Raw genomic sequence first — 26,211 nt, 5'->3', positions numbered from 1 at the left:
CTCACTAAATTGGTGTTGCCTCCAACTTCTGGTGAGCCAACACCTTTTTTTTTTTACTTCACATTACGCTAGATCTACACAATAAAATGCATTGTTAGTTGTCCGTCGGCGCAACTAGGTGTGAGAGCGAGTTTCTACAAGGCATATTTCTTTGTTACATTGTTAACAAAATTAGGGGTTGGCTCACCAGAAGTTGGAGGCAGCTAACGGTTATTAAAAACATAGGTAACGTATGTATCAATAGATATCATACTTGGTATGACAATGTAGGCTATACCGTTTTGGATGTTATGAGAGACATTATTTTTATTACATTATTATAGTGAAGATAATTATAAAAAATAATTTAATATGATCGCTCACAAACACATTTTAATGTGATGTTTCGTTCTTATTTGAACTCATCAGGTGTGCATAGGCATGGCAGATTATCATGGACACTTGTTAATATTTGGGGGGATGGTTGGGAGTTTCTGCCATAAAGCATAGAATATAGGCCTATAATGCAGAATCTCTGCACTTTTATCCTGGCAGTCACAGCTAGGCGACAGAACAACAATCAGTTAAAAGCTTCTATCTTTGACACCTGTATACGTAGTCTCTAACACAGATGAACAGCCAAAAAAAGTGCAAGGAAAATAAATGGTCATCTGACAACTGTTCCTTGAAAACGTGCTCGAAATGACTTTTCCATGACGCTAACCAGTTATTTCGACCATCTCCTGCGCAGTTAACTTAATGTAGTGCACTGCGCCAGACCAGATTAATACTGCGCATGCGCATCACCAAACACTTCCGGCTTGATAAATGTAGTGATGTCGTCTCATGTGCTTCGGATCACGGCAACGGGACAGACATTCTTCCTTAAGGGTACGTAAATTGGTCACTTGTCCAGTACATCAAGAATATTTTAGCTGAAACTATTTTTACTTATGCATCCTGAATTGCTTGATGTGAAAACACCCCCGTTCAGAATGCACCTCTTTATCGATACCCGCCGTTTACCATAAATTATTATTTAGTGGCCATTATTTAGAACTAATAAAATTCTGTTAATGCTTCTAAATGAACTCTGAAGATTAATGATAGATACACACAGAATTTTTTGTATGCATCTTTAAGATGTAAGAAATCTTATTTAGATGTCAGTTTTACATAAGATACTTTGTTTTAGGCCTCGCTACCAGAGGTGTACAGAATGTTTGCCATGGCACACCAGTGTATTGCAGTAGGGTTCCTCTCCTGCAGCAACCATCTCAGATATCCAAACGATGGAACTCCTTTCGTTCACGTAAGTAGTGCCCTTAATTATTTAGGCTCCCCTGAATTGTTCCTTTATATTAAAGCAATAATAACTCTTCCTTTGAGATTCAAAATTCCGCATGAAATACATTGTAAACAACGCATGGAAATATATTTTATTGTATTTTACCACTAAAACGGCCGTTATTGTAGTAAAACTAAAATCTGTGCTTGTCAATAGGGCTTACGATGCTTTTCTTCCCGGTCATCAAGGCATTCGTTGCTAATGACGTAATGGTGTCACGCGGATTCTCGCGTTCATTCGAGACCAAAATAACATATGGCGGCAAACGCATTAATGCAGACGCAGACGTAAGTTGCGAGTTTTTGTACAGTGCGTCGGATAACGAAATGCCCAGAATGGCACACATTGTGGATATTAATGTATTTTTAACAAAAAGACGAATATATCTCATGAATCATATATAGTGTTGTTGTTGTCTGCTTTTCCCGCGGTTTTAAGTAGGTCAACAGTGACTATGCGATGTCAGAGAGAGCTCCGTCAGTTAAAATCTCTTAAGAGATTTTAACAAAAAACCGTACGTTTAGGAAAAAAACCCTGGATTAACTTTGAATGCAGGAATGGGGTCGCTGACCATTGGTAAGTACGGGAAAATTGCCGTTTACTCCAGGAAAATCCAATTTTTGGCCAAAATGAAGAGTTATTATGACTTTAAAGTTATTTTCACATATTTTTTTACTGAAGACACAATTTCTCTTTAATCAATTTTTCTTATCTTTTTGTGAGGAGGAAGGGCTCAATTGTGAAAGATTATGGTCAACCATGTGACAATCGTCTGTGAACATTCTAAGTCCTGTGCTGGTGTTTGTAGGACATACACACCACTGGCAAGATATTGTAATACAAAACATATTCCATTTTTCAGGAAATAATGCAGAACTGTGGGATTCCATGACATCTGTTAGTGCATCCGGACGGAAAAAAGGGAGACAGGGAGGCCAGGGTGCTCAAGGAGTTACAAGACCAAAAAGGCCATTGTTAAGTTTAGGTATAAATATTTGTCAGCTTGGGTAAACTATTCATGGTGATTTCTTAATAGGTTGTTAAAAATAGAGGGAATTATTATATATTATTACAATAATTATTATATATAAGCAAAGTCGAAGGGAATTAAAGGTATTAAATAAGCAATTTTCTTGCAGACCAGTTAGTATACCCTGTAGAAAAGCCTTGTCTAAGATAACTATTTTGTGTACAAGGCAATTGATTGAAAAAGTTTTTTTTTTTTTTTTTTGTGTGTGTGTGTGTGTGTAAGCAAATTTCATTTTATATTTGTAATGTTATTTTTGTTCTAGGTATCATGAAAAACAAACATCTGGTGGGGGCCCTGAAGAGTGCAGATAAAAGAAAAGATAACAGCAGAGCGGGAAGGCAAGTTCCCCAAAAAGCTAAACCTGTAACAACACCAACTTCAACAAGGGCAACAGGTCATAAGAGAAACATGGGAAAATTATCCCCTTTAGAAAGAGGTTGGGTAGGCTCACGTATCCTGGGACGTACGATAGGACCTCCATTAGGAAAAGATGGAGGTATACAGAATGTTTATGTTATTTTTTTATGTACAGACACAGATGTGTAAGTGGAAAACCATACACAGTTGATCATTATGTAATATTGCTTCAAAATTGACAAGATTCCCTATTTTGTGCGATTCTTAGGATTGACATACAGCTCAAATCGTTAATAAGCAAGTGAAGTAGGTAGACACCCTTTATTGTATCAGACATACTGAAAACATTTCAGAATGGCCGGACATTTGGACCGGCAGTAATGAAAAATTTGCCGGACCAAATGGATTTTGTCGGTGCAAAAATCACCCTTTACGTTTGAGACAGATAATACCAGTATGATTAGGATAGCTTACTTTGTTTGTGAATGTGATAGGTTAGAAATGGAAGGGAAAAACACTTTGGGTTTTATATAATTTTATTAGTGAAGTATGTCAAATGATAACTGTAAATTCAAAATTGCTGCTCCTGAAACTATTGTCTGTCTTTTGGACCGACTAAGTCCAATTTTTTACTGGTCCAGACAAATTTTCCCGGTCATGACCGATCGGACCGACAGTTTCAGCATGTCTGTTGTATAATATCGAACTACACGTGACATAGTGAGTGTGGTTCTGAAATATAATTAATTTTTGGTCTTTTCAGTGCCTTTTGAAGGTTTCGATACAAGGATTATAGAGGTTGGTAGGTTAACATGTACCTCTTGTCAAAATTACCATTTAAGAAAAGTGTACTACCTAATTAATGAATGCAGTACCATCTGTGACCTGCTACTTTAAGTTACTGCTTACTTACACACTTGGGTCCCAACTTTTGAGTTGTTTATTTTATTCTTACATTTGGATTTGCACATCACAGTATATATTCAATATTGTATTAACTGTTCTATATCTTGTACAGTTAACTATGGTTGCTGTTGCTCTGTTTTGTATGATTAGGCATAAAAAGCTTATCTTATGTATTTGCAGTTTAAGATGACTGCCACCATGACGGGCACAATGGGGAGAAAGATGACATACTCCTGTTTTGTAGTGACAGGCAACAGGAATGGAGTTGCAGGTAAAAAGGGCAGTTTGTCATGATAAGTAAATTTGACTATGTTTAGTGTCTAGGCTCACCATGATATATATTTTTGTTGTACTCAAATTGCCTCTGCCAAATTTTTGTTATTTCAGCCAGATCTGTATTTTTGTTGCCAAACCTTGAGTTCTATTACCGGACGCAGTTTTGACAAGAATTTCCCCACACTTTGACAGTCAATCAAACTTTCACTTCAATCCTTACATCAGTTTAAGCTCAGGAAAATGATGAGGAGAAAATAAGTTTGAAATATTATTGGGTCCATTTCAATAAGGCAAACTAATTTCATGAGGTTAAATTGACCTTGTTAATCATGTCTATCCTGGTTGGTTTTTAAAATACTGAACTGTATAATTGTGCTCTCTGTGAAAGGAAACCAAACTAAAAATCTTGGGTGATAGTATGCAATTAACAGGTGTCATACATGAAACTTGTTTTAATGATTTCATCATTCATGGTTTGAATATTGTCAAATATCACCTTTTATCTTAAGTAAAGGTTTTGAAATGAAGATGACATAATTGATAACTGAGTCTGATGTGTGATCATGCTTTATAAAAATGGTAAGATAAAACTCACTAGTGAGCAACCAGTTTTCATCTAATCCCAAGCAATGCATAATTATTTAAACAAAGGCTATTTAAATCTACATTATTATTATTATTATTATTATTATTATTATTATTATTATTATTCAGGCTATGGGCTTGGCAAGGGGGAAACTCCTTATAAGGCAGCAATAAAGGTTGGTGGTACTACATGATTCTTAGTCAAATCAATTGTGCTTTATGAATACTATTATAGTTAGAAACTTAATCTGCAAGATGCATACAAAGCATGCCAAATTAATACCATTAAACCTGACAAGTGCTACAATATACATTCAAATGATATGATTTAAAGATTTACCACAGGGTTTTGTTTATTTCTGAAAAATGATAGTTGAACAGATATCTTCTGTTTACTTTCTGTGCTATTTATAATCCTTTAGTCATTTTCACCAACTCTCATTCAAATGACTGCTATTACATAAGTTATTACGTCATATGGGGGACTTGAATGAGTAGGCCAAGTTAACGACCATAAACTTGAAGTAGATGTAGTTTTAAAGCTTGAAGTAGATGCAGTATTCCTTTAGCATGTAGTCTTTAATTGAGTTGCTTGAGAAACTGGTTGTAGTGACATGAATTGATACTGAATCTATGCTCATTTTACATGTATCTTTAACTGTTTGATATCAGAATAGACATAGAGTATGGTGCATATAATATAGATTAGATATTTAGAGGGACATATGAGTTTTTATAGTATATTCATTTAGTTATTTAGATATCTGAATGGTCTGATAGAATAACTGTCTACAATCAGTGTGCATTTATTATGCCAGGTTATCTTATCTCTACATAGCTTACACCAAACACTATTTAATGTCTGATGTACTGTTTTTTTTTTTTTTTTTTTTTTTTTTTTTTTGTCATTTAGGCCAGGGATAAAGCTGGAAGAACACTTTGGTACTTTGAGAGACTTGAAAACCATACAGGTAGATGCATTGTGCTATCAGTAATACATAAACCAGTCCACAAGTTGGTAAAGTGTATATGATTCCCACTTGTACAAAGGCTTGTAATGTTCTGTAAATTCTGTACTGTTAAAGTTTTTGATTTGCTTTCTGTGTGTCTGTAAAGAATACCAAACAAACAAACAATGAATAAATAAATATTAAATAATAAATATTAAATAAAAAGTAATAACAAATGAATATAGATGGTTATAAAAATGAAAAGAATACATATTGTAGTGTGACACTTCTGCATTACAAGTGAGAGTGTATATCTTTATATACAGACACTTACAGTGTCTGTATATTTTCCTATTGGTCTGTCTGTCAGCAAATTGATTGTAGTGTGACACTTCTGCATTATAAGTGAGAGTGTATATATTTTCTTATTGGTCTGTCAGTCAGCATCGGTGCCGTTGCTGTCTGACACATGATGTTTGCCCTATCACTACCATACTGTATTTTTGTTTTATTTTAATCACTTGCTGCTAGTTTTTCAATGTCCACGTTACCTGTAGTACATAATGTAAGAGGGGTAAGAGTGATTATGCTGTTTTAAAGCATTATGCAGCAGTGCATAGAAATCAGCCAAAACATTATTTTCTGCACTTTTTTCTGTGTAATGTCTGAATAGTTCACAGCTTTGCTGCCTTGTAACCTGTATGGTGTCTGTATATTTGTCAGCTTTGCTGTCTAGTTTACATTTTCAGATAAATCATTATAAGCTAGTTTATTTGCTCAGAAAAATACAATTCTAAAATTTTATGAAAGCTGTGATAAGCTGTCTTATAAATACTGTCAATTATTGGAGTTGAATGATTTTTAATGTAATTCAAAACATTTTTTATAGTCTACCATGATCTGGTGGCAACTTTCCACAAGTCCAGGGTGTTTATAGAAAGGAGACCAAAAGGTGAGCAAATAAGTTCCAAATGAGATTCTCTTTCCCCATGTATTCAACATATATGATTGCCATTGGGAAGTGAGGGATAATTAGGTCAGTAAACGTTCTTTTTGATGTGTGAGTACTGTGGTTGCCAGTGAGAATGAGGCAAACTTCATGTAATAGTATTTTTATGGACGGACAATGTTTGGACATGTAGACATTATCTGTCATTTTGTGCTTTCCTAGATAATACCCCAGTTAAAAGGACAATCTTATTACAAATTATTGCCATGTTTACAAGAATTGATTATTAGGAATAAAATGCAGCTAGTCTCATTGGAATATTTTTATGAAAGTTATTATTTTTTCCCCTGGATTTTGTCATTTTTACACATTGACATTTCCATGGCGTGACTGAACTCGCATGGGTCTGAAACACTACTATGTAGTTACATAATCTGAATGTCCACAGTAACAGTAGTACATATTAATTATAAGTTGGTGGTAATAGTGTTAACAATTATGAACTTTTTGCATCAAAGAAGACCAAAACTCTATTTTGTGCAATTTCATTATAAACACAAGAAAAGAAAAAAAAACTGTGTAACTTATTATTGGCAGGCTTTTTTAAAGTTATTTTTAATAATTCATTAAAAAATGACAAAGTTGGATCAAAGTACTTGTTTCAGTTTGTTTTTCAAGAATTTTGGCCCTGCCTTTAAAGTACAAGTTTTGGGATGGGTCCAAAAATTGAATAGCCCTGTATTAAATTTATTTTGTCACAGTTTTCACTGCAAAATGTCCATGTATATTAAATATCAATTTACGCTGACTTGTTATTAATAATATATTAGTAAATTGGCAACTTTCTGTTTGTATGATGTCACATTATAGCAAATACCTTACAGTGAAGCAAATCAAAAGGTAGTAATTATTATTATCAAAAACATTTTCCAGGCTATGGGTTGGTATGCCACAGGCTTCTTAAAGACATTGCAAAATTGGCTGGCTTCAGGGATTTGTATGCCAAATCAGAGGGACAGGTAAAAAATTACAGGAATTTGACTAAAGCATTCTTCAAGGCACTTGACAGACAGGTGAGTTGTGTTTTGAACATTATCTTTTCCTCAGATAGTCAACACTTATTTTTTATACCCAGAGATGCAACATAACCGACTGGTATATGTACTAAATGCTTTGTGATTTAGTTGTTCATCATTATATTGGATTCTAACTTTGCAGAAAACTCATCAGCAAATAGCAGACCATTTTGGGCTGAATGTGGTCGAGATACGCCCTGACAGGGACAACCTCTGCATCTTGAAGGCCTCTCCAAGTCCACCTGATCCAGAAAACCTGAGCTCTTACATCACAGGGGTGAAGATCAAGCCCATCTCAAACCTGGATGTTTTCGACTATGACACGCAGTTATATGGAATGAAGAGGCGCTATAAACGCTTTGGTCTACCTTTTTTCTGGAAGTACAGGACTCATAAATCAGAATTACTTTACTTGTATAAAACACGTAACCAGAAGACATCAGCAGTACAGAGGAAGCTTCAGTGGGAAGGCAGAACTTTCACTGATCATGGAGAGAAAATATTAAAACCCATGTAATTCAATTATACATTTTTTGAATGCGGGGAACTTATCATACAGACATGCTTGGAACTTGGCACATTTCTATAACACAATAAAAGCGAAGTGTTTAAAATGTTAGATACATGCAAATGAAGTTGCAACTGTTTTGTAAGACTAAACTTTATAAAGACTGAATAAATGAACTTGAACTGATTATACATAATGTTAAACAGATGTCACAGACTGATTTTTACAGATTCTACTAAGTACAGTAATGTGTGAACCATCAGTTCAGGAAAAAACTGACGCTAGTTAAATGAGCTGAATGAAGCTGACATGGACAGACAACCTTTTGTACTGACAACATGATAGAGTCAACACGATACAGCGATATCATATCTAAAGTTCGGTCTTGACACCCAGCCCCAACTTTCCAGGACATTTGATATGAACAAGTAACATTTTTAACCTTTAATGGCCTTTGTTAAAGCAATAATAACTCTTCGTTTCGGCCAAAAAATGAATTTTCCTGGAGTAAACAACAATTTTTCCATACTTACCAATGGTTATTGAATCCATTTTTACATTCAAAGTTAGTCCCTGGTTTTTTTCTAAAAAGTTTGTTTTTTTGTTAAAATCTCTTAAGAGATTTTAACAGAGTATAGACATCAATGGAGGTCACGTGGTCTAAAGACAAGTTCAAATATCAGAATAAAAGCTATAACTGCTGTTTTTGTGGTAAAACAGAATATATTATATTTCTATGAGTTATTCACAAGGTTTTTATCGTGAAATATAGGTCTCATACGAAGAGTTATTATCCCTTTAAGAAATTGTAGGAAAAAATTCTTTAAAAAAATTTATGCAATACTTGAATAGTACAGAATTATGGCAATGAGGCACTAAAGTAGTATCTTTATGTCCTAAAACCTCGCGTCTATCATAAAAAAGTCATAAAAAAGAATTGGGCTTCATTTGGTATAATTGACAAAAAAAGAAAAAATGTTTTGCAGAGGAATTTTATTCCTGTCATCCATTCAAGCAAACAGTATGGAAACTCTCCTTTAACAGCTAAACGTGAAGAAACAACCTGACATATAATTTTCATAAAGGTAATGAAAATGTCTATATTCACCATTTATACTTACAGATTTCTAAAAGAAGGGTGTTTTTGATGATATCACTTTGTTATGACCACATGCAGCATGTCTGCCATTACTATGCTGGCTAGCTTCCTTTAAATCTATAATAAGAGGTTTGGAAGGTAAACATTTCCCTAGAAAGCCTTCCTTTTTACTTATAACAAGGCAGTTTAAGTTGGGCATATAATACCATAAAAGGACATTCCTAAACATAGAAAACATTGGTTCCTAACACTGTGTGTAATCTTCACAGGACAAGCCTCGTAACATGCAAACTATGGCCTGCAAAAGCAAAACAAAATCTCTTGCAGTGACATAAAGTCAACAAATAAAAAAGTCAATTGGACACGGTTTTCATGCCAGTGCTAAACTGTTAAGTAGTAAAATTGGTGAAATTAATAAATTTCTGACCTTAGTTTAAAAAAAGTAGAGGCAGTTAGGTTTATAGCTATATCTTTCTTTTATAGGTATTGGCATAGCTGCTTTGTATCTTGTCCATCTGATATTTTTCTCCATCTTCAAAAAATGATCTGCAATCAATTGGTATGTACAAATGCCAGTTTCTAGGCACAAGATTCAGCTTATTTTCATCCACAAGTTTTATATGTATCTATCCAGACTGAAAAAACGGTTTCAAGTATCAGATGAAAACTATAGCTTTGTACCTTGATCTTAATACCTCACATGACTATCAAGACTCCACAATACAGAACTTTAACCTTGCTCCAGAAAAAGACAGTTGATATGAAATTCCTTTGCAAATAAAAACAACATTATTTCTTTAGTAAAGTATTTGATGCAATGAATCAATAGCTACCGAATTTGTCTAGACTGGAATTCATTTAGACTAAATAATACGAAATGCAGTTACATAACTGTGCAGCTAGTATTCTCGCTCACCCGGAACAAACATCAATGTTGAAACGTATCAAATTGGTCACAACAACCCAACAAAACAACATCAAAACAGTACCCCATTGGCCTAAATTGGGATTTTTTGCCAATTTGTTCATATAACAAAGAGTCTGTCTTGGTACAAAGCTTTTTCTATTTGAAATACTTGTGCTTAGAAGTCCTTCATCTGTGCAGACTGCTTATGATCAATAGAGGTTGCGGGCACTTCATGAGGTGCTGGGAGTTTCACATCTGTTGGTTCAACACCCCAGATTTCTCTAGCATATTGACTTATTGTACGATCACTGGAGAATTTCCCTGAGCCAGCAATGTTGAAGATGGCCATCTTTGTCCATGCTAGTTGGTTCTGCAGAAATAAAAAGCAATCTTAGAATAGTTATTATATACCCATTGTTACATAAAGACAGAGAAGGAAAAAGCAGTGCACTGTCTGCCTTGGGGAAATTTTTGATGAATGCATGTTCCATTGTAGAGAAAACTTTCACACTTGATTTTGACTCTGGCCGTCTGCTGCCAAAAATCTGTTCGAATAAAAACCAATAAAAAAGTGCCAAGGTTCATGAGTAATAAAGAAGTGGTACTTACATGGTACATTTCACTAACTTTCTCCTGACATTTTATGTAGGAATCATAATCAGCTAGTAGACAGAACCTGGAGGTAAATGACGTCCATGTTTAAATATTTACTATGTTAAAATTCTGTGAATTTATATCACTAAACTATTACTCAACAAATAAAGCTTAATTCACTTTGTAAACGTGTTTTGATTAATTATACATAAATATATTATAAAAATCTTCATTGGTGCATCAATGTCCCTATTACCTAACAGAGAACTTCATGTATGTGTTTAGTAATATTCTACAAACCTGTCATTGTATAGAAGAGAGTTGGCAACATCTTTAAAAAGATTCACATTTTCTGGGGAGAAGTAGCCTCCACTTATCTGATCTATGGCCAACTTCAGTTCATGGTTCCTCTCATAGTAATCTTTGGGCTGGTAGCTAGAGAACATAAAATTATTTCTTACCTAGAAATCATTTTAATAATGAACTACTGGTGTGGTGCATGCACTTAACATCACTGCTTATGCTTTTTTGATGGAATAATGGAAATATCTGTATTTGACACTTGAATGAAATAATGCAAATCTAAGCAGGACAAAATGACTGGGAAGACTGGAAAGTCTACCTCCTGTGCATAACAAAGAGTAATATGAAAAATAATAATTGAAACAAATAATTTCTCATAAATGATTGTCACAAATGGTACATTTATTCTAACACATCTGAAGTGACATACAACAAAGCAAATCTTTTTCTTACCCCCTCTTCCACAGAGCCTCCACTTCATCTACAGTCATACCAAAGATAAAGATGTTCTCTGCTCCCATCTCCTCACGCATTTCCACATTAGCACCATCCAGGGTTCCTATTGTCAGGGCACCATTTAACTACAAAGAAGAAAATATCTTAACCATTCAAGAGCAAGTAATATATAAGTAAGATCTTCACTACCCATGGTGGCTTGCACCAGCCTGATGCTTATTTAATTCAATATCTTTTTAGTATAGACCAGCTATATGTTTACACTTCAATTAGACATGATTTTCAACTACTACAGGTGCTGTTGTTCCAATTATACACCTAGATGTAGAGACATGGGTTGTGAAATATATTACTGGAAGACCAACAAACAAGCAGGCACTGTGCACATTCTTGACATTTGTAACATAACATGTGAAAATTTTCTGCATAAGAAAATACTCAATGACAACCTCTTTCTCACCCTAGGCAGGGGAGGATTTAGGCTGTCTTCTGGGTCTTCCAGAAGACGGTCAGATTTTCACGTTTATATTGACGGGTATCTAATTTTTTCTGTTGGAAAACGGTCAAAATTGGAGGATGAATCAACAAAGAAAATTTGGAAGACTGTCAGTAAATGGCTCTGGATCCACCCCTGCTAGGACAATTAAAAAAAAAGGGAAGCCTTACACCAACTGAAGTTTCTCTAATCCAACAAAAAGTGCTTTCTTCCAGATGAATATGAGAATGAACATGGCACGAGTACCCACATTGCTGATCCCCCTCCCCCCCCCCCAACCCCCACAGCTTTCTGATTCTCCAACCCAATGAACTTAAAAACTTTACAGACAATAACAAAACATTATGCATTACATTACATGACCTGCCTATCTCAATTGTCTTAACACAATCATGCACATGTTCCCTACCATGAACTTCATGTTTCCAGTTCCAGAGGCTTCTGTTCCTGCCAGAGAGATCTGCTCACTTAGGTCAGCAGCTGGGATGATCTTCTCAGCCAAGGAAACCCTGAGATGAAAAGTAATATTTAATAAAATGGTGTATTAGTTGCAACTTTGTGCTAGAAGTACCAATGCCTAGGACCAATTATATTTGTGGTTAATTTGTCACAGAATTTATAATTTATATATTACTGGCAATGTTTTGCAGAACTTAAGTCAACAGGCTGAGTTAAACTTATGACAAAAAAAGGCTACGTACTTTGATTCATTAATACCTGAAGCAAGTCACATAAATAAGGCAAATGTCTGTCTAAAGCATAAGTAATATTTTACTTTTTGTTTAACAAACACGTCTTCATATAAACGCAGCCTGTGTTCTACAATCTGTTTATATGCTGCATTTTACCACTATCCTTATTTTATCCATAGAATACAGTTTGCAACATTAGGAAATGTCAATGTTGTCAAAATTGTCAATATCAAAACAAATATCTTAATGTTTATTGCAGTTTACAACAGATTGTACTATTCTGCTAATACAAAAAAAAACTTTTTCTGTGAAACTTGCCTGTAGTTCTCAAGGTAGATAATCTTCAACCTATCTCCAATGATGGGGTCATTGTTGACCACTCTTGCTACATTGTTTATAAGCTTGATGATCAACTTGGCCATGTGGTATCCTGGGGCAGCCTGGTCATAAATAAAGAATAAATATCAATAACACACAAGAGCAGTGAAAAGCCAGAAAACTTCATGAAGAGCAGAAACTGAAAGGCAGATGGTTGGTATGGGTGGTAGAATCTTTAACAAGTCACATGGCAATAAAAAAGATAACATAAACCCCGAGCTGATCCTTTCACAGGTCTAAATATTATCTCCAAGCAAAGCCACTAAATTATTATTGATATTCAAAACTGAAATTATCACTGATGTTCACAGATTTTACAAACAGTGTTAGTAAATATTGTCATTTCAGCATCATATTAAACACACACACACACCAGGGGACCACAAAGAACATTCACTACCAACCTTTCCACCGATCATGATGGTTCTGGGCACAAACTCCATGTTGGGGTTCTTCTTCAGCCTGTTGTAGAGGGTAATCATATGCAGGCAGTTTAGCAGCTGTCTCTTATACTCATGGATTCTCTTCACTTGCATGTCATACATGGAGGCTGGGTTGATCTTCACATGGTAGGTTTTCTCAATGTATGCAGCCAACTTCAGCTTGTTTTCCTAAAAATAATTAACAGAACCAATTGTGTTGGGTCACACTGTGTAAACGGTAACCATGTTAAAAGATTAACATTACAAGTGACAAAGACAGCAGAGTTTATATGGTTATAATGTTCCTGCATGTATATAAAAACTCTAAGTGATGCCATAAAAAAATAAATAAATAAAAATAAACCCAAATTTTATTGTGAAAACATTTTAAACTGTACCTGTTTCACTTTGTGAATGGACATAACAAATGCCTCATCCTTTGTGAATTGTTCCAGTTTGCGCAGCTGACTCAAATCCTTCATAAAACCATCACCAATTTTCTGAAATAGAATTTTTTGTTTTTTCAATATCAGCAGTTCTCAATTTAATTAACTGATAATCACTGCAAGTATTTTTTTTTTTTAAGAAATGCATATCAACTTATTTATACTTATTATCATTGGGTTTTCTGGTGTTCAGTCCTGAGTGAACATGGTTGAACCTTTTCCCCACATAGGACTTTCCTACATTCTTGTCTGTCAATGGGATCTGTATCTTCAGCTTGTATCTGTCTTTTGCCTGCCTTCACCACCTCCTTCCAAGTCTCCCTTGGTCAAACTGGAGGCCACTTTCCCTCCACCTCAAACTTTGTTACTCTTTTCACCCAGTTTTCATCACTCATCCTTTCTACATGTCTATGCTATCTCAGTCTTATTTACTCTCAGTTACTATAAAACGCCTTTTAACTAAAAGTGTACACATAGTTTTTCTATCAAAATGTGTTGTTAAAGCAATCATATGACAACTCTTACCAATTTACCACATTTAACATCACTACACTATTCAATGTTTCACATATCTTCAAGCCAAAATACCCAGCAATCAACCTACATCAGCAATCACATCTGCCAGGTTAGGGTTGCACAGTAAAAGCCAGCGCCTTGGGGTGATGCCATTAGTTTTGTTCTGAAACTTGTGAGGATACATTTCAGCAAAATCTTTGAAGCTGAAAAATAAGAGCAAATGCAAGTTACATTTACTTGCCAAGTTTCAAACTAATTAGATGAAACAATATCACTTCACCCATAAATCAACAAAATTACATCAATTCAGTGGCTTAATTTGTTTACTTACCCCAATATATATATATATATATATATAAAAAAGAAAATTAGTAAAGCACTCATACTTCAACTTTTAAGCCCTACAGCATATTTATGATTCCCTCTTAATGTCTCAGTAACAAGCATACTCAGTACTTACGTCTCTCTCTTAATAATGTCAGAGTGGATCTGTGCCACCCCATTGACAGCATGGCAGGCCACCAGGCAGAGGTAGGCCATGTTGATACACTTTATAGGAAACTCTTCCACAATGGACATCCTGCCCAAGCGGTGCATGTCTCCTGGGTACCGCTTCTGTACTTCCTGTACAAGATTAATTATCCTGTGAGTATTTCAGCTGTTATGTTTAGATTTTAGACTCTACTTGAAAGAGGGCATGGAATATTTTATCTTTTGTATTAGGATTTTAGACTATTCATGAAGGAGGGGCATGGGATACATACAAAGTTGTCTACATGGCAACATTTTCACATATTTTTATTAGAATAATCAGCACTGGTCAACATGTTCACCATTATCAATCAATGCAGAGCAACAGGTAGCTTGTGTGTACTGTCACTCATTTCTACAAGTTCATGACGGATACCCCTACTTGACATTGCTCACCTCTTGTCAAACACATGATAAACTTACCTTCATAAAGTTTGCATTGATGTCATACATAATCTGCAAATGTCTGGGTAGCACATTCTTCAGCATGTCAACAGGCCAGCGCTCTAGAGCCTCTGGTAATACAGTATGGTTGGTATAGGCACAGGTCTTCTGTGTGATTTCCCAAGCCTAGTGTGTAAAAGCAAAATACATTCATTTCAGTTCCATTTGCAATTTTCTACTTAGACCTCCATCCTATGTATCTATGCAGACAGTGCTGATGTGTATATATATATATATATATAACATTATAATATCACCATGACAATCAATCTATAATAACCAGCAAATATATGTGTGTGGTACATGTCTTCATTAGATTTCTCATACTTCAATGAACTTGGCATGTATACATCCTCTGGATTGCTTAAAACAATATGTTTCCCCATAAGCTAACTTTAAGTTGATGTTTTTCATATTCTGTAGGAATTGTAATTTTTATAGCCAAATAATGACGATCAAAAATTCAAAGGAGAAAAAGTTTTAAAAGAGAGATAAATGGGAAAAATGATTCATTTTTAGTAAAACTCCACTAATTGTCCCCCTACCTTCTCCCAAGGCAGCCCCTCCAAGTCAACCAGGATCCTCATGAGTTCTGGGACTGCCAGAGATGGATGGGTGTCATTCAGCTGTATGGCTACCTAATTACCAAACAGAAATGAATGGGAGAAACATAATAAAATAACCAACCTATAATTCAAACCTCATCATCTGACATAATGGCAAATCTTAAACATGGTATTATCTAATACTGGTCCAATCATTTAAAATGGTATCAAGTTTAAACATACAATAAAATTCTATTCACTTTCAATATTTGTTATTGAAATATCAAGTTTTTTAACATTCTGGGGTAGTAATATTTGTATTAAGCTATTATTATTATGTTTGAAATGTCACAATCAAAGAGATAGTTTTGTAAAACAAACAATTTAGTATATCTTCAACAATAAATAATAGTGATAAAAAATTATCTATTAAGTGCTACATGGTGAACAATGAAATGTTTAAGACTTGGAACAAACATGAAAAAATAATAATTAAAACAATTAATGTGAGATATAAAACATTTGGCAACCGTCCCTTATCAATTAGTAAAGGCGTATCATTTTTCCAATCTGTTCTTCACATGTGTATTTAAAATGCAAGTAAATTTAAAAAGTCAAAATTAAATAGTATTTACTGTAAACATGTATTTATAGAATATAATAGTGTCACATACTTTGTGATCAAACTGAAATATAAATCATGTTCAGAGTCTCAAATATTGACAAATAAATGTTAAATCTAGGACTAGCTTAAATTAATGTGCATAAGACTGAATTTGCTGCACAAGCTTCGTTAAGCAATGCAAGTTAAAAAGCACTCATGATGGTGTTCCTTGAGCAGTGTGACTGTGGTTCAAATAAGTTGCTTTATATCTCTGCTGGCATTACGGTTTCAAAGTGGTTGAGGTATGAAGGTTATGGAGAAGTTTTCTTTGTGGTTTATACATCAGGTATTACTGTTAGCAGTGTTATAGCTATGAATGCAGGATGATGTTTGTAGCAGTGAGAGTGTGCTTGAATATAAAATTTACTCTGATTAATCCCCCCCCCCCCCCCCCCAGCTCAAACGTTAAAATATCACTAAAATAGTGACGTAATGATTAGTTTTTGAATCCCAAACTTGTCAACAGAAAGAAAGAAAAACAGTGAGTCACATTAAAGCGAGGGAAAAGCCCAAACCTTCTCTGGGAGTGCATCAAAGCTACCCGTGAAGATCTCACTCTTAGACTGCTTGAATCTGCGTAAAATATCATGCAGAGTGGCAGCAACTAAGAAATACTCCTGTTTCAGTCGCAGTTCTTTCCCTGAGAAGAACTAGTCAGGACGAAAAAACAAAATCAAAATCAGAGGCAAAAAAGTATCACACAATTGTATCAATGAAAGCTCTGTAGCACACATACAGGTTATAGAGTGGAGAAATGCATAGCAGCTGCAGGGCACACCAGCAAACAGAGACAGGAGCGGCACACATGGCACAGACCTTTTCATGGAAGCTGTCAAAGGAAGTTCGGATAGGGTCGCGACATCCAAATTTGGATGACTTGAATCTGCGTATGATATCCTGCAGTGTGGCTGCCACCAAAAAGTATTCCTGTTTTAGTCGCAGTTCCTTGCCCTCAAATACCTATTATTGTATACATTCAAATATACAGAGAATATAATAAAACAGAATAAATAGAAAAACTGGTCCACACAGCACCAGCCATGCGTGATAGAATTCAAGAATCTTACAATTTGAAAATAATGTGTAATTAAACAACAGAAATAAATATTAATAGATTACTTTGAAAATTGCAGGATACATGCAACATACTATTACAGACTATATATCACAATGTAATGTATATATGTATATCAGAGTATTGTATGCAATCTGTCTGACAGTTTATATATGATACAGAAATGGATAAGAAAATATTAATCTATAGAAGAAGACAATTTCAAAGCAAGAATGTATATACAGATTGCAATATAAATTTCATATAATTAAATGATTTACAGATTACTAAACTGACAAAAAGTCATGTATTTTTTATAAATTATCTTTAAAAAATTGGTGCATATATATCTCAATTTTGAATAATTAAGGCAGCAAAAAAGATTTAAAATATACAGATATATGACATGGATTTTGTATATCATAAAATCATTAAGACTAACCTAAATATTAAATTAAGTAATTGAGTGAACATGATAAAAAGAATTTTGATTGCATTCAATCTATTCCATCTTGGGGCACCTAAAAAATTATACACCAATTGGTCAATCTTGAAGAACTTGTAATGAAACTGATACAAAAATTTTAATAACTTATTGTCTCCTGTATAATTAACAAGTATTAATTTGAAAATGACACAATCACCATTGACAAGGTGTTCAATATTGGTTTGTCACAATTTACAACTGAAACAAAATCTTCACCCTACAGAAATGGCTGTTTTTGTTTCAATACAAATTTACCCCACAAAACTCACATTGTCATTGGGATAAAGCACTCTGGAGATGTTCTCAGCCAAGTTTCTGTCACATACAGCCTGGATGTATTCTCCATTGTTAACTGGAAGACAATCAGAAAACAATTTTATCCATTGGTACCTGAAAGACAATCAAGACATAGGAACCATTCCCACAGATATTTGGATCAATCAATCTCCATGGGGAGTCTCGCTAAATTGCTATCTGCTATCCGCAAAGCTGTGCGTGGAAGAAATTTAATTACCCCCCTAGCTGATTCAGTAGGCATGACAGACATTTAGGCCTCTTAAGTTGATAGCAATTAATTGTGAACCCCCAAGGAATTAGGTCGATCCAGATGGATCGATCTAGGCATGGGAACCCAGTCATATTGCTCATATCCAACAACAAAGAATATTGGCTGCACTTAACAGCTTACTTTTATTTTGATTTGAGAAAGTAAGTTGTAAAACATAAGTTGTAAGTTATGTAGAAGTGAGAATTTGCCAGGTAAAATGTCTGTGATATACTCACAGAAATTAAGGTCAAAACTGTTTGGAGCCTTTGCAGACCACAGTCTTAGTGTGTTCACTGTATTGTTGGCGTAACCTGGGATAGGATTGTCATAAGGCATAGCGAATACAATCTAAAAGGAAATGGAATTAGACTTCAGATGTTACCCATGACCAATCATAGTCATATTTTATGTTTTGGTCACTTTACATTGTTCACAATATCAATAATTAACTGACAAAGAGATATAAAACATAACTCCAGTTTTTTGTGTCTTCATTAATTGATGAAACAGTCCTTTAGATAGCATGAGACTAGGATATGGATATAAGGAAAAAAAGTTTATTCAATATTCCATAAAGGCAACATCTTTCTTTACTGAAACTAATTTGTCTTGAAACATCTCCATTCAGAAAATGCCATACTGCCGTATTTCTTTCAAAAAAAAAAAAAAAAAAAAGATTCATTAAAAAAACACAAAACAGCAAAAACTGTAATTTAGAAAGTCTGCTGTGAAAAGCTGTCAAAAAGAATGCTTAAACTACTTTCAACTACTGGAAACATTTGGAAAATTCAAAAATTCCTTGCTTATCTAGCTACCCTGGCAGCATACTTACACTGGTGTTGACCCACTTGTGCTTGCCATCTGCATCACACTCAACACGGCCATAGAAGTTGACAGGCAACATGTACTCAGGACGTGCCTTCTCCCAAGGATTACCATAGCGCAGCCAATCATCTGGTTCCTCATGCTGGAGGTGAAAAAATATGGAATGCACTGCACAGATTTAGGGGTAGTAGTGTATAACAAATGTTTTACTAAAAATTTTTTGGTTCTAATATTTTAAAATCATGCTTTTAATGGCAAAATCTATCGATAAAGGTAGGTTGTTCTGAAAAAGAGGACTCTTTTTTCTGTGAAACCTGCATATGCTTCAGAACTGGCAAAAAAACCCTAGATATCAAATCTTGATTAAGATAGGAACCTTCTCCTGACCAAAAGGGCACTTATTTCCAACCCCCTGAATTACACTATTACCTGCGCCTGTACAGGCCTAATTCGTTACTTCCTATACTCACCTGATAGCCATCTTTTAGTTTCTGTGTGAAGATACCATAGTCATATCTGATACCATATCCATAGGCTGCCAGTCCTAGGGTTGCCATGGAGTCCAGGAAGCAGGCAGCTAGTCTTCCCAGACCACCATTCCCCAGACCAGCATCCTCTTCTATCTCTTCCAATTCTTCAATATCAAGTCCAAGCTGTTGTAGAATTTAAATTATAAAACGTGAAAATATTAATTTGAATTTTACTATTTACTTCCAATTCTAAAATCTTTAAAACCGTTTTTCCAATAAATCAGTTATACCAAAATTCAATCTCAAAAAAGTATACAAGAAAAGACAATGAGATAGGCTACCAAAAATTTAATAGGCTATATTATGTGTACAATACCAAGTTAAAGTGAAATAGGTATTATACTGTACAGGGCTGACATTCTTTATGTAATAGAAATACGTCACATGGACTCTGAATGTCAAAGTAACATAGTCCATCTTACACTCTATGTATGTTCAGGTTTGCATAAAAAATTGCCAAATACAAGGTGTGCTGATAGCAATATGCTTCGCCAAAGAATAACTATAATAAAATATATTCATATGATAAATTAATGAATTTATAAATCCAATGATCACAATCTTATGATTTTTGATTTGGCTTAAAGGGATAATAACTCTTCGTTTCAGCCAAAAAATGAATTTTCCTAGAGTAAACAACAATTTTCCCATACTTATCAATGGTTAATGAATCCATTTTTACATTCAAAGTTAGTCCCTGGTTTTTTTCTAAAAAGTTTGGTTTTTTGTTAAAATCTCTTAAGAGATTTTAACAGAGTATAGCCATCAATGGAGGTAACGTGGTCTAAAGACAAGCTCAGATATCACAAAAAAAAGCTATAACTGCCGTTTTTGTGGTAAAACAAAATATATTATATTTCTATGAGTTATTCACAATGTCTTTATTGTGAAATATAGATATCATACGAAGAGTTATTATCCCTTTAAACTTCAAGGTAAGTTGCTGTGATGACCTCAGTGCAGCATCACAGAGACATGTACTCTTACAGTACCTGGTACATGGCCTCATCACATGCACTCTGTATTCCTAGGTTCACCATAGTATTGGACAGACTGCGTCCCATGTAAAACTCCAAGGAGAGATAGTACACACGCTGGAATATAAATAATATAAATGTAAATAGTGACAAAATTTCAATAAATGCTAATATCATCATGATGCCAGTGTTGTGTTGAGAGAATAAGTACACACACTAGATCGTCATAAATTGTTTGCATCCTGGAATGGATACATTAATATATTTCTGCAATACAGTGACAGCATGGTTTGAGTAGCTGAGATGGCAGCATTAAACTTTATAGTCAGTTCTAAAAATATAAAATCAAAACAAAGTATTCTACTGAATCACAATATTCAGAAAACTGAGAGATTGTCAAGGTTTGAGGTACAGAGATAGCAAGAGATAACTGCCTTCTTTAATAAATAGATGCAGACAAATTTGCCTTCAGAGTTTGAAAAAATTGTATTTTCTTTCAATTTCAAATTCGGAGTTTCAAAAAGGAACAGTGCTTTATTTGATGCATCATGTCAAGGGTATAATCTACTTGACTGATGCCCTTTAGTTTGAGGTTTTCTTAAAATCATGCAATGGAATCTATGGTCAAAACAAGAAACTAACCTTTCCCTTACCATCCCTTTATCATTTGTCACGAAACTCCTAATCTATTATCTGTTGGCAAAACAGAAAACCATCCAGGGGTTATATTGCAATCACGCCTGACCACACAGCAATAGGCTTGGCTGCAATGAACTATATGGAAAATGATGCTGACCAGCCAAACAGACTATTGTTGACAATGACTTCCATAGAAATCACATGAAATTTATTATCAAATCATCCAGGTTGCTTGTAAATGAGTATTGCTCTAGTAACTTTTAATTGAGTTGATTCAGCTAACAAAACCTTACTCTGATCATCAAAGTAATGCATATGGCATATAGTGTGCTGTATGTTACCTGTCAAATATGATGGAAATGGCATTTATATTTATGCTGATTATATAGTGGTTTTCAATAGATTCTGAAACTTAGGGTGAAAAAATTCATACTTTTCCATCCATCATCTTCAATGACAGTTCATTTCTGTTTAGGTTTTGATTGAATTTTGTAAGAAGGTTACAATTTCAGTGGCACGTTTATTTTTCTTACATAATGAGTCTTGTGTGACATGTGGGAGTGAAGTGTGAATGAGCTTTCTGAATAGGGGCGTAATACTTTTAACCTTAGACACTTCGGGGCAGTAGTGTATGCATGCACAGAACCTTGCCCTTATGTCTGTATGTTGGCAACTGGCACATTCAAAACTATTTACACTTGGTGCCTCTTCAGGTAATCAATGGAAATGTCACGGAAAATAATCACCTTTATTTTAAATACCAAATGTCTGCAATATGTCTACCAGCATAATTGCTTTATATACCACATATAATATACCACATAAATGTTTAAATATCAAGTTAAGGCAATTAATGATATGGTATTCATGAAGTATATTCCACAAAGACCAGCTTAAGAAAATTAATTTTAGATGTGAAAGTCCAATTTGATGCCATTTAATTCAATTTCAATATGAATGAAAACTTATTTCAATTTTATTGGAAATGTTCAATTCCTCTAAGAACACTTGGAAAACAATGTAGACCATCAAACCACACATTAGCCAGGCAACAGTCCAGCTGCCTTCTTGACTCCCTGTATTTCTATTTTGAAAAAGCAATTTCTTTTCAGATCTTTATCATTGAGCGTATAGAGCCTAGGGAGCTTATCCGAATAAGACAATAAATTTTGACCACCTATTACAAAATCCTGGCTAAACCTGGTTTCCTAGGTCTACATCATTTCTTGTGCTCTCCATGAAGCCACTGCTCTGTTTACACTTATTACATGCAATCCATCAGGAACCAGTAGTGCACCAACAAAATGTGAATAAATCAATGTACTCTAATCCAAATCAGTACTGCTCACTTGGTGAATCAACAGAACAAATACAGCTGCAGTGTACCACTGGTTCAAAATAGTATCACTGAGAAAGCATATCTCCACGGATAATCAGTTGCAACAGAGGTTGTGCTCTATGTCTGAAATCACTATTAACAGTCTTCTTGACCCTCTAAAAAACTAGACAACGCAGAATAAGGGAGGTAGGGAGGGGAAATGGAGGACAGATGTAAAAGGTGATGGTTTAAGTACATATTCTGATAACTGATGTTTTAATTATGTATAGCTTAGTCAGGTCAGTACTTCTGCTGTACCACCTGTTCTCTCCAGTTCTTTACCTGTGAGTATGCCCACATCAACAAGGCTCACATTACATATAGAAGCACCCCTTAGTATATGTGGAGATTGGCTCTGATTGGAGAGATACTGGAGCAAGCAGCTGATGGCTGTTTCATCAGTGTTAGCTAACTAGGTTATTGTTTTAACATTCATAAATCACCTAGTATAATGAAGATAAAGAAGAATTATGAGCATGGCTTTATCATTAATGTCAAATGTGTTTTGCTTTTTTCACATCTAAGTTACTACAAATTTTTGGGAGGGTTGGGGATGGAGAAGAACCTTGAACCTTAAAAGTTCTGAAGTTGAAAAAACATTGGATATAAACAGAAACTACCTTGTGCGTCAAAAATGGTGATCATATCACATAGCGTAAAACAAAGCTGTCAGCACTGTGTGACCATATGAGACCAAAAGTGTGTGAAAATCCCCATGAAGTGAGGTACACTAATTTTTTAGCAATAAGAGTGAAATTCTATGTGTAGGGAATATAATCTTGGAAAGAAATACAAGAATGACAATCAAAACCTGCACTGCTACGAAATTATTAGTAACTAAAATTCTATAGAACCATAAAAATATAGCTTTCATTTGTTGCCACACCAATTAGAACACAACTGGAAACAAGCACTGAGGCTAAATTAGAATTGTTGGGAGTTCTGGGCTGAACTGTACCAGATTTAAACAAGATCCTCAAATAGTACTCATTGGTTTTATTATTATGTCATAGGGCTCATTCCCTTAGACACCACTGGTCTGCATAGATCAATCCAACTATGCAGGGACTCGCTGAATGCAATCAGTTTAACATATTAACACACCTCCTCCTAGCCTTGAGAAAAATACAGAAAAGCTGGTGATTACATGAGTATGTTGGAAACCAGGAGGTGTGTCATTCAGTTAAGCTGATTGCACTGACTAGAGGGAGAGTTCCTGCAGAGTTGGATCAATCTACACAGACTGATGGTATCTATAGGAATGAGCCCATAGATAGCTTCAGCCATCTTATCATTTCATCGGCCTTGGTTTAGTGCAGGGAGTCTGTGATAGGGACTACTTCCATCTTTCAGTGGCTCATTTGATAATGCAGATCAATATATACTGTAGTCACCACTTAGTCTGGATTGTATCACAGACAACATAGACTTAAATGGAAAAATGTCAGTTAAAAGCCAGCTATACGAGGTAGGGGAAGGAAGCAGTCATAAGCGTAGCTTGGCTGCAAGATATATTATAAATCATTCACTGAATATAAATCTATAGCTTGTTGTTGTTTTTTATTTTTTGCATGACAAATTTTTTTTAAAATTATCCCTGTAAAAAGTTGAGAGTATGTTTCTAAAGAAAGAGCACTATGTACACAAGAGGGCAGTATAATAAGGATAAAGGATAGGGATTTTGCCAGGAAAGTCCAAAATTATGGTACCAGCAGCACTTATGAGAATTTGAACAAGCTGTCCAGCCATAAGATAGGCAGTTCTCTGCCCAAACAGGCTGTCCAAATGACAGCTGGACGTCTCGCTGGATAAACATTTGGTCTAACCAGACATTAAAGTGACTCTCCATGTGTTTGAAAATCCTCCACAGTAATTTTTATGTCCTGCAAAGCTTCTTGTATTTCCCAATTCAGACTGTAAAGATGATAAAATCATTTTAATTGAAGTTTATTCAAAGCATACCTAGTGTCATTATTATCTCCTCGTCCTCCATGGCAATTCACAGCATCTATATTATACATGCCCATGACAGTGCCAGGCCGCGATACAAAATACTGCGACATTTCCATGAGTGAAAACAAGACCATGTAGGTGGAAGTTGAGAAGGCTATGTCATTCTAAATGACTGGCCAGCCATGTAGAACTATATTATAAATTAAAAATGAAATAAAATATATATTAAAATCAAGTGCAGGAACTGGTCAAAACCAGTGATTTATCAATAGGGCAAAATTGCCTTTTAGCCCAGAAAAATTAATTTTTGAGGGTAAATCCCCTGGAGAGCGACTTTAAGAAAGCCCTCCATCTTCCTGGCATTTCACAAGACACATATTGCATGAAGTGAAAATGTCAATGATCCAATTTCACTTCATAACAAGAAAATGACTGTGGGGTTTTATATTGTGGCATTGTATTGGGTTTAGTTTTGACAATATTATTTGTGAAGATGAGAGATGCCAAGTCTTGGAACTTGCAAGGTTTAAAGCTCTGAATAAAATAGTGAAACCAGGTATACGTTTCAGATAAATTTTTATTCAAGGAGTCTTTTATTTTTTAGGTATGAATTGGGAAGATAAGGAACTTTGCAGGTTATAATGCTGCGGGGCCATTTTGAACAAGAAATGTCATTTTTTCTAGTAGTCTAGAGTTATGCTTTTGGGGAATTTTCAAAAGCAGGAAGAATACTATGTAAAATTTAAAGGGCCAAATTTAAATAAATTTTTTAAGAAACCTGACAATCATTTCATACTAGTAATCAAATGTTGGATATATTTCCAATGTCAAAAAAATACAAGTGCATCAAAGTAACATACTTAAACCGCAATATGACATCTGTCAACACCAATGTCACTGTTGACAGAGGTCATATGAGGACCTCGTCAAAAATCAACACAGCAGCGTCCGTAATGATGCATAAATAATGGTGAAACTGGGTTAAGCATACTCAACCCACCTTTGGATCCTTTTCGTAGTAATACTGCTGAGTTCTGATCCATCTTCCGACTAGATGATCTCTGACGGTATGTGCAAGAGCAAAAAAGTAATCTCTCGGTGTTGCAACATTTCTGTCCTTCACGATCGTGTAGTGGAGATGCCGGTTAAAGGCTTTCTTCATTCCTGCTACATTTTCCACTTGTGCAATCCCCCTAACACTAATCTGCTTGCGCCTATCGTAGTCGCTTGTTGGTGCAGCCATTGTGAACGCTTGGCAGCTCTTAAATTCTGAGCAGTACCCCTTCTACTGCCCAGCTGAGTTCGACAACTTCCCTGCAAAGTTGTTTTGACCTTGAGGATGGGCATGCGCGTAATTTGAGACC

The 26,211-nt window shown here is 35.0% G+C and overlaps 2 protein-coding genes across 3 annotated transcripts; one reads left to right on the top strand and one right to left on the bottom strand.

Moving 5' to 3' along the window:
• Positions 1-679: 679 nt before the first annotated feature.
• LOC106157452 (small ribosomal subunit protein uS5m) lies at positions 680-8,151 on the top strand. Its single transcript, XM_013533112.2, has 11 exons — positions 680-870; positions 1,175-1,291; positions 2,190-2,312; positions 2,620-2,853; positions 3,478-3,512; positions 3,801-3,891; positions 4,611-4,657; positions 5,395-5,452; positions 6,321-6,383; positions 7,314-7,453; positions 7,599-8,151. Exons 1-11 carry the CDS (start codon positions 816-818, stop codon positions 7,971-7,973), a joined length of 1,338 nt encoding a protein of 445 aa, XP_013388566.2. The 5' UTR covers positions 680-815; the 3' UTR covers positions 7,974-8,151.
• Positions 8,152-8,940: 789 nt separating this feature from the next.
• On the bottom strand, positions 8,941-26,205 carry LOC106157456 (glycogen phosphorylase, muscle form). 2 transcript variants are annotated; one of them, XM_013533117.2, is made up of 19 exons: positions 25,848-26,205; positions 20,893-20,994; positions 19,841-20,023; positions 19,378-19,512; positions 18,782-18,893; positions 18,268-18,350; positions 17,274-17,417; positions 15,794-15,886; positions 15,228-15,374; positions 14,734-14,897; positions 14,362-14,476; positions 13,710-13,811; positions 13,294-13,500; positions 12,830-12,951; positions 12,229-12,328; positions 11,321-11,448; positions 10,865-10,999; positions 10,580-10,646; positions 8,941-10,340 (listed from the first exon to the last, which is right to left on the bottom strand). In XM_013533117.2, the coding sequence occupies exons 1-19, from the start codon at positions 26,088-26,090 to the stop codon at positions 10,146-10,148; spliced, it is 2,577 nt and encodes an 858-aa protein (XP_013388571.1). In that variant the 5' UTR covers positions 26,091-26,205; the 3' UTR covers positions 8,941-10,145. The 2 variants fall into 2 exon arrangements, with proteins under 2 accessions (XP_013388571.1, XP_013388572.1); XM_013533118.3 differs by lacking the exon at positions 17,274-17,417 and adding an exon at positions 16,973-17,107.
• Positions 26,206-26,211: the final 6 nt, after the last annotated feature.

This window comes from Lingula anatina, chromosome 2, assembly GCF_051362555.1.
Source record: "Lingula anatina isolate TDL-2025a chromosome 2, LinAna3.0, whole genome shotgun sequence".
Taxonomy (NCBI): Eukaryota; Metazoa; Brachiopoda; class Lingulata; order Lingulida; family Lingulidae; genus Lingula; species Lingula anatina.
The sequence above is the reverse complement of the archived record's forward strand: the minus strand, read 5'-3'. Positions and strand labels throughout refer to the sequence as shown.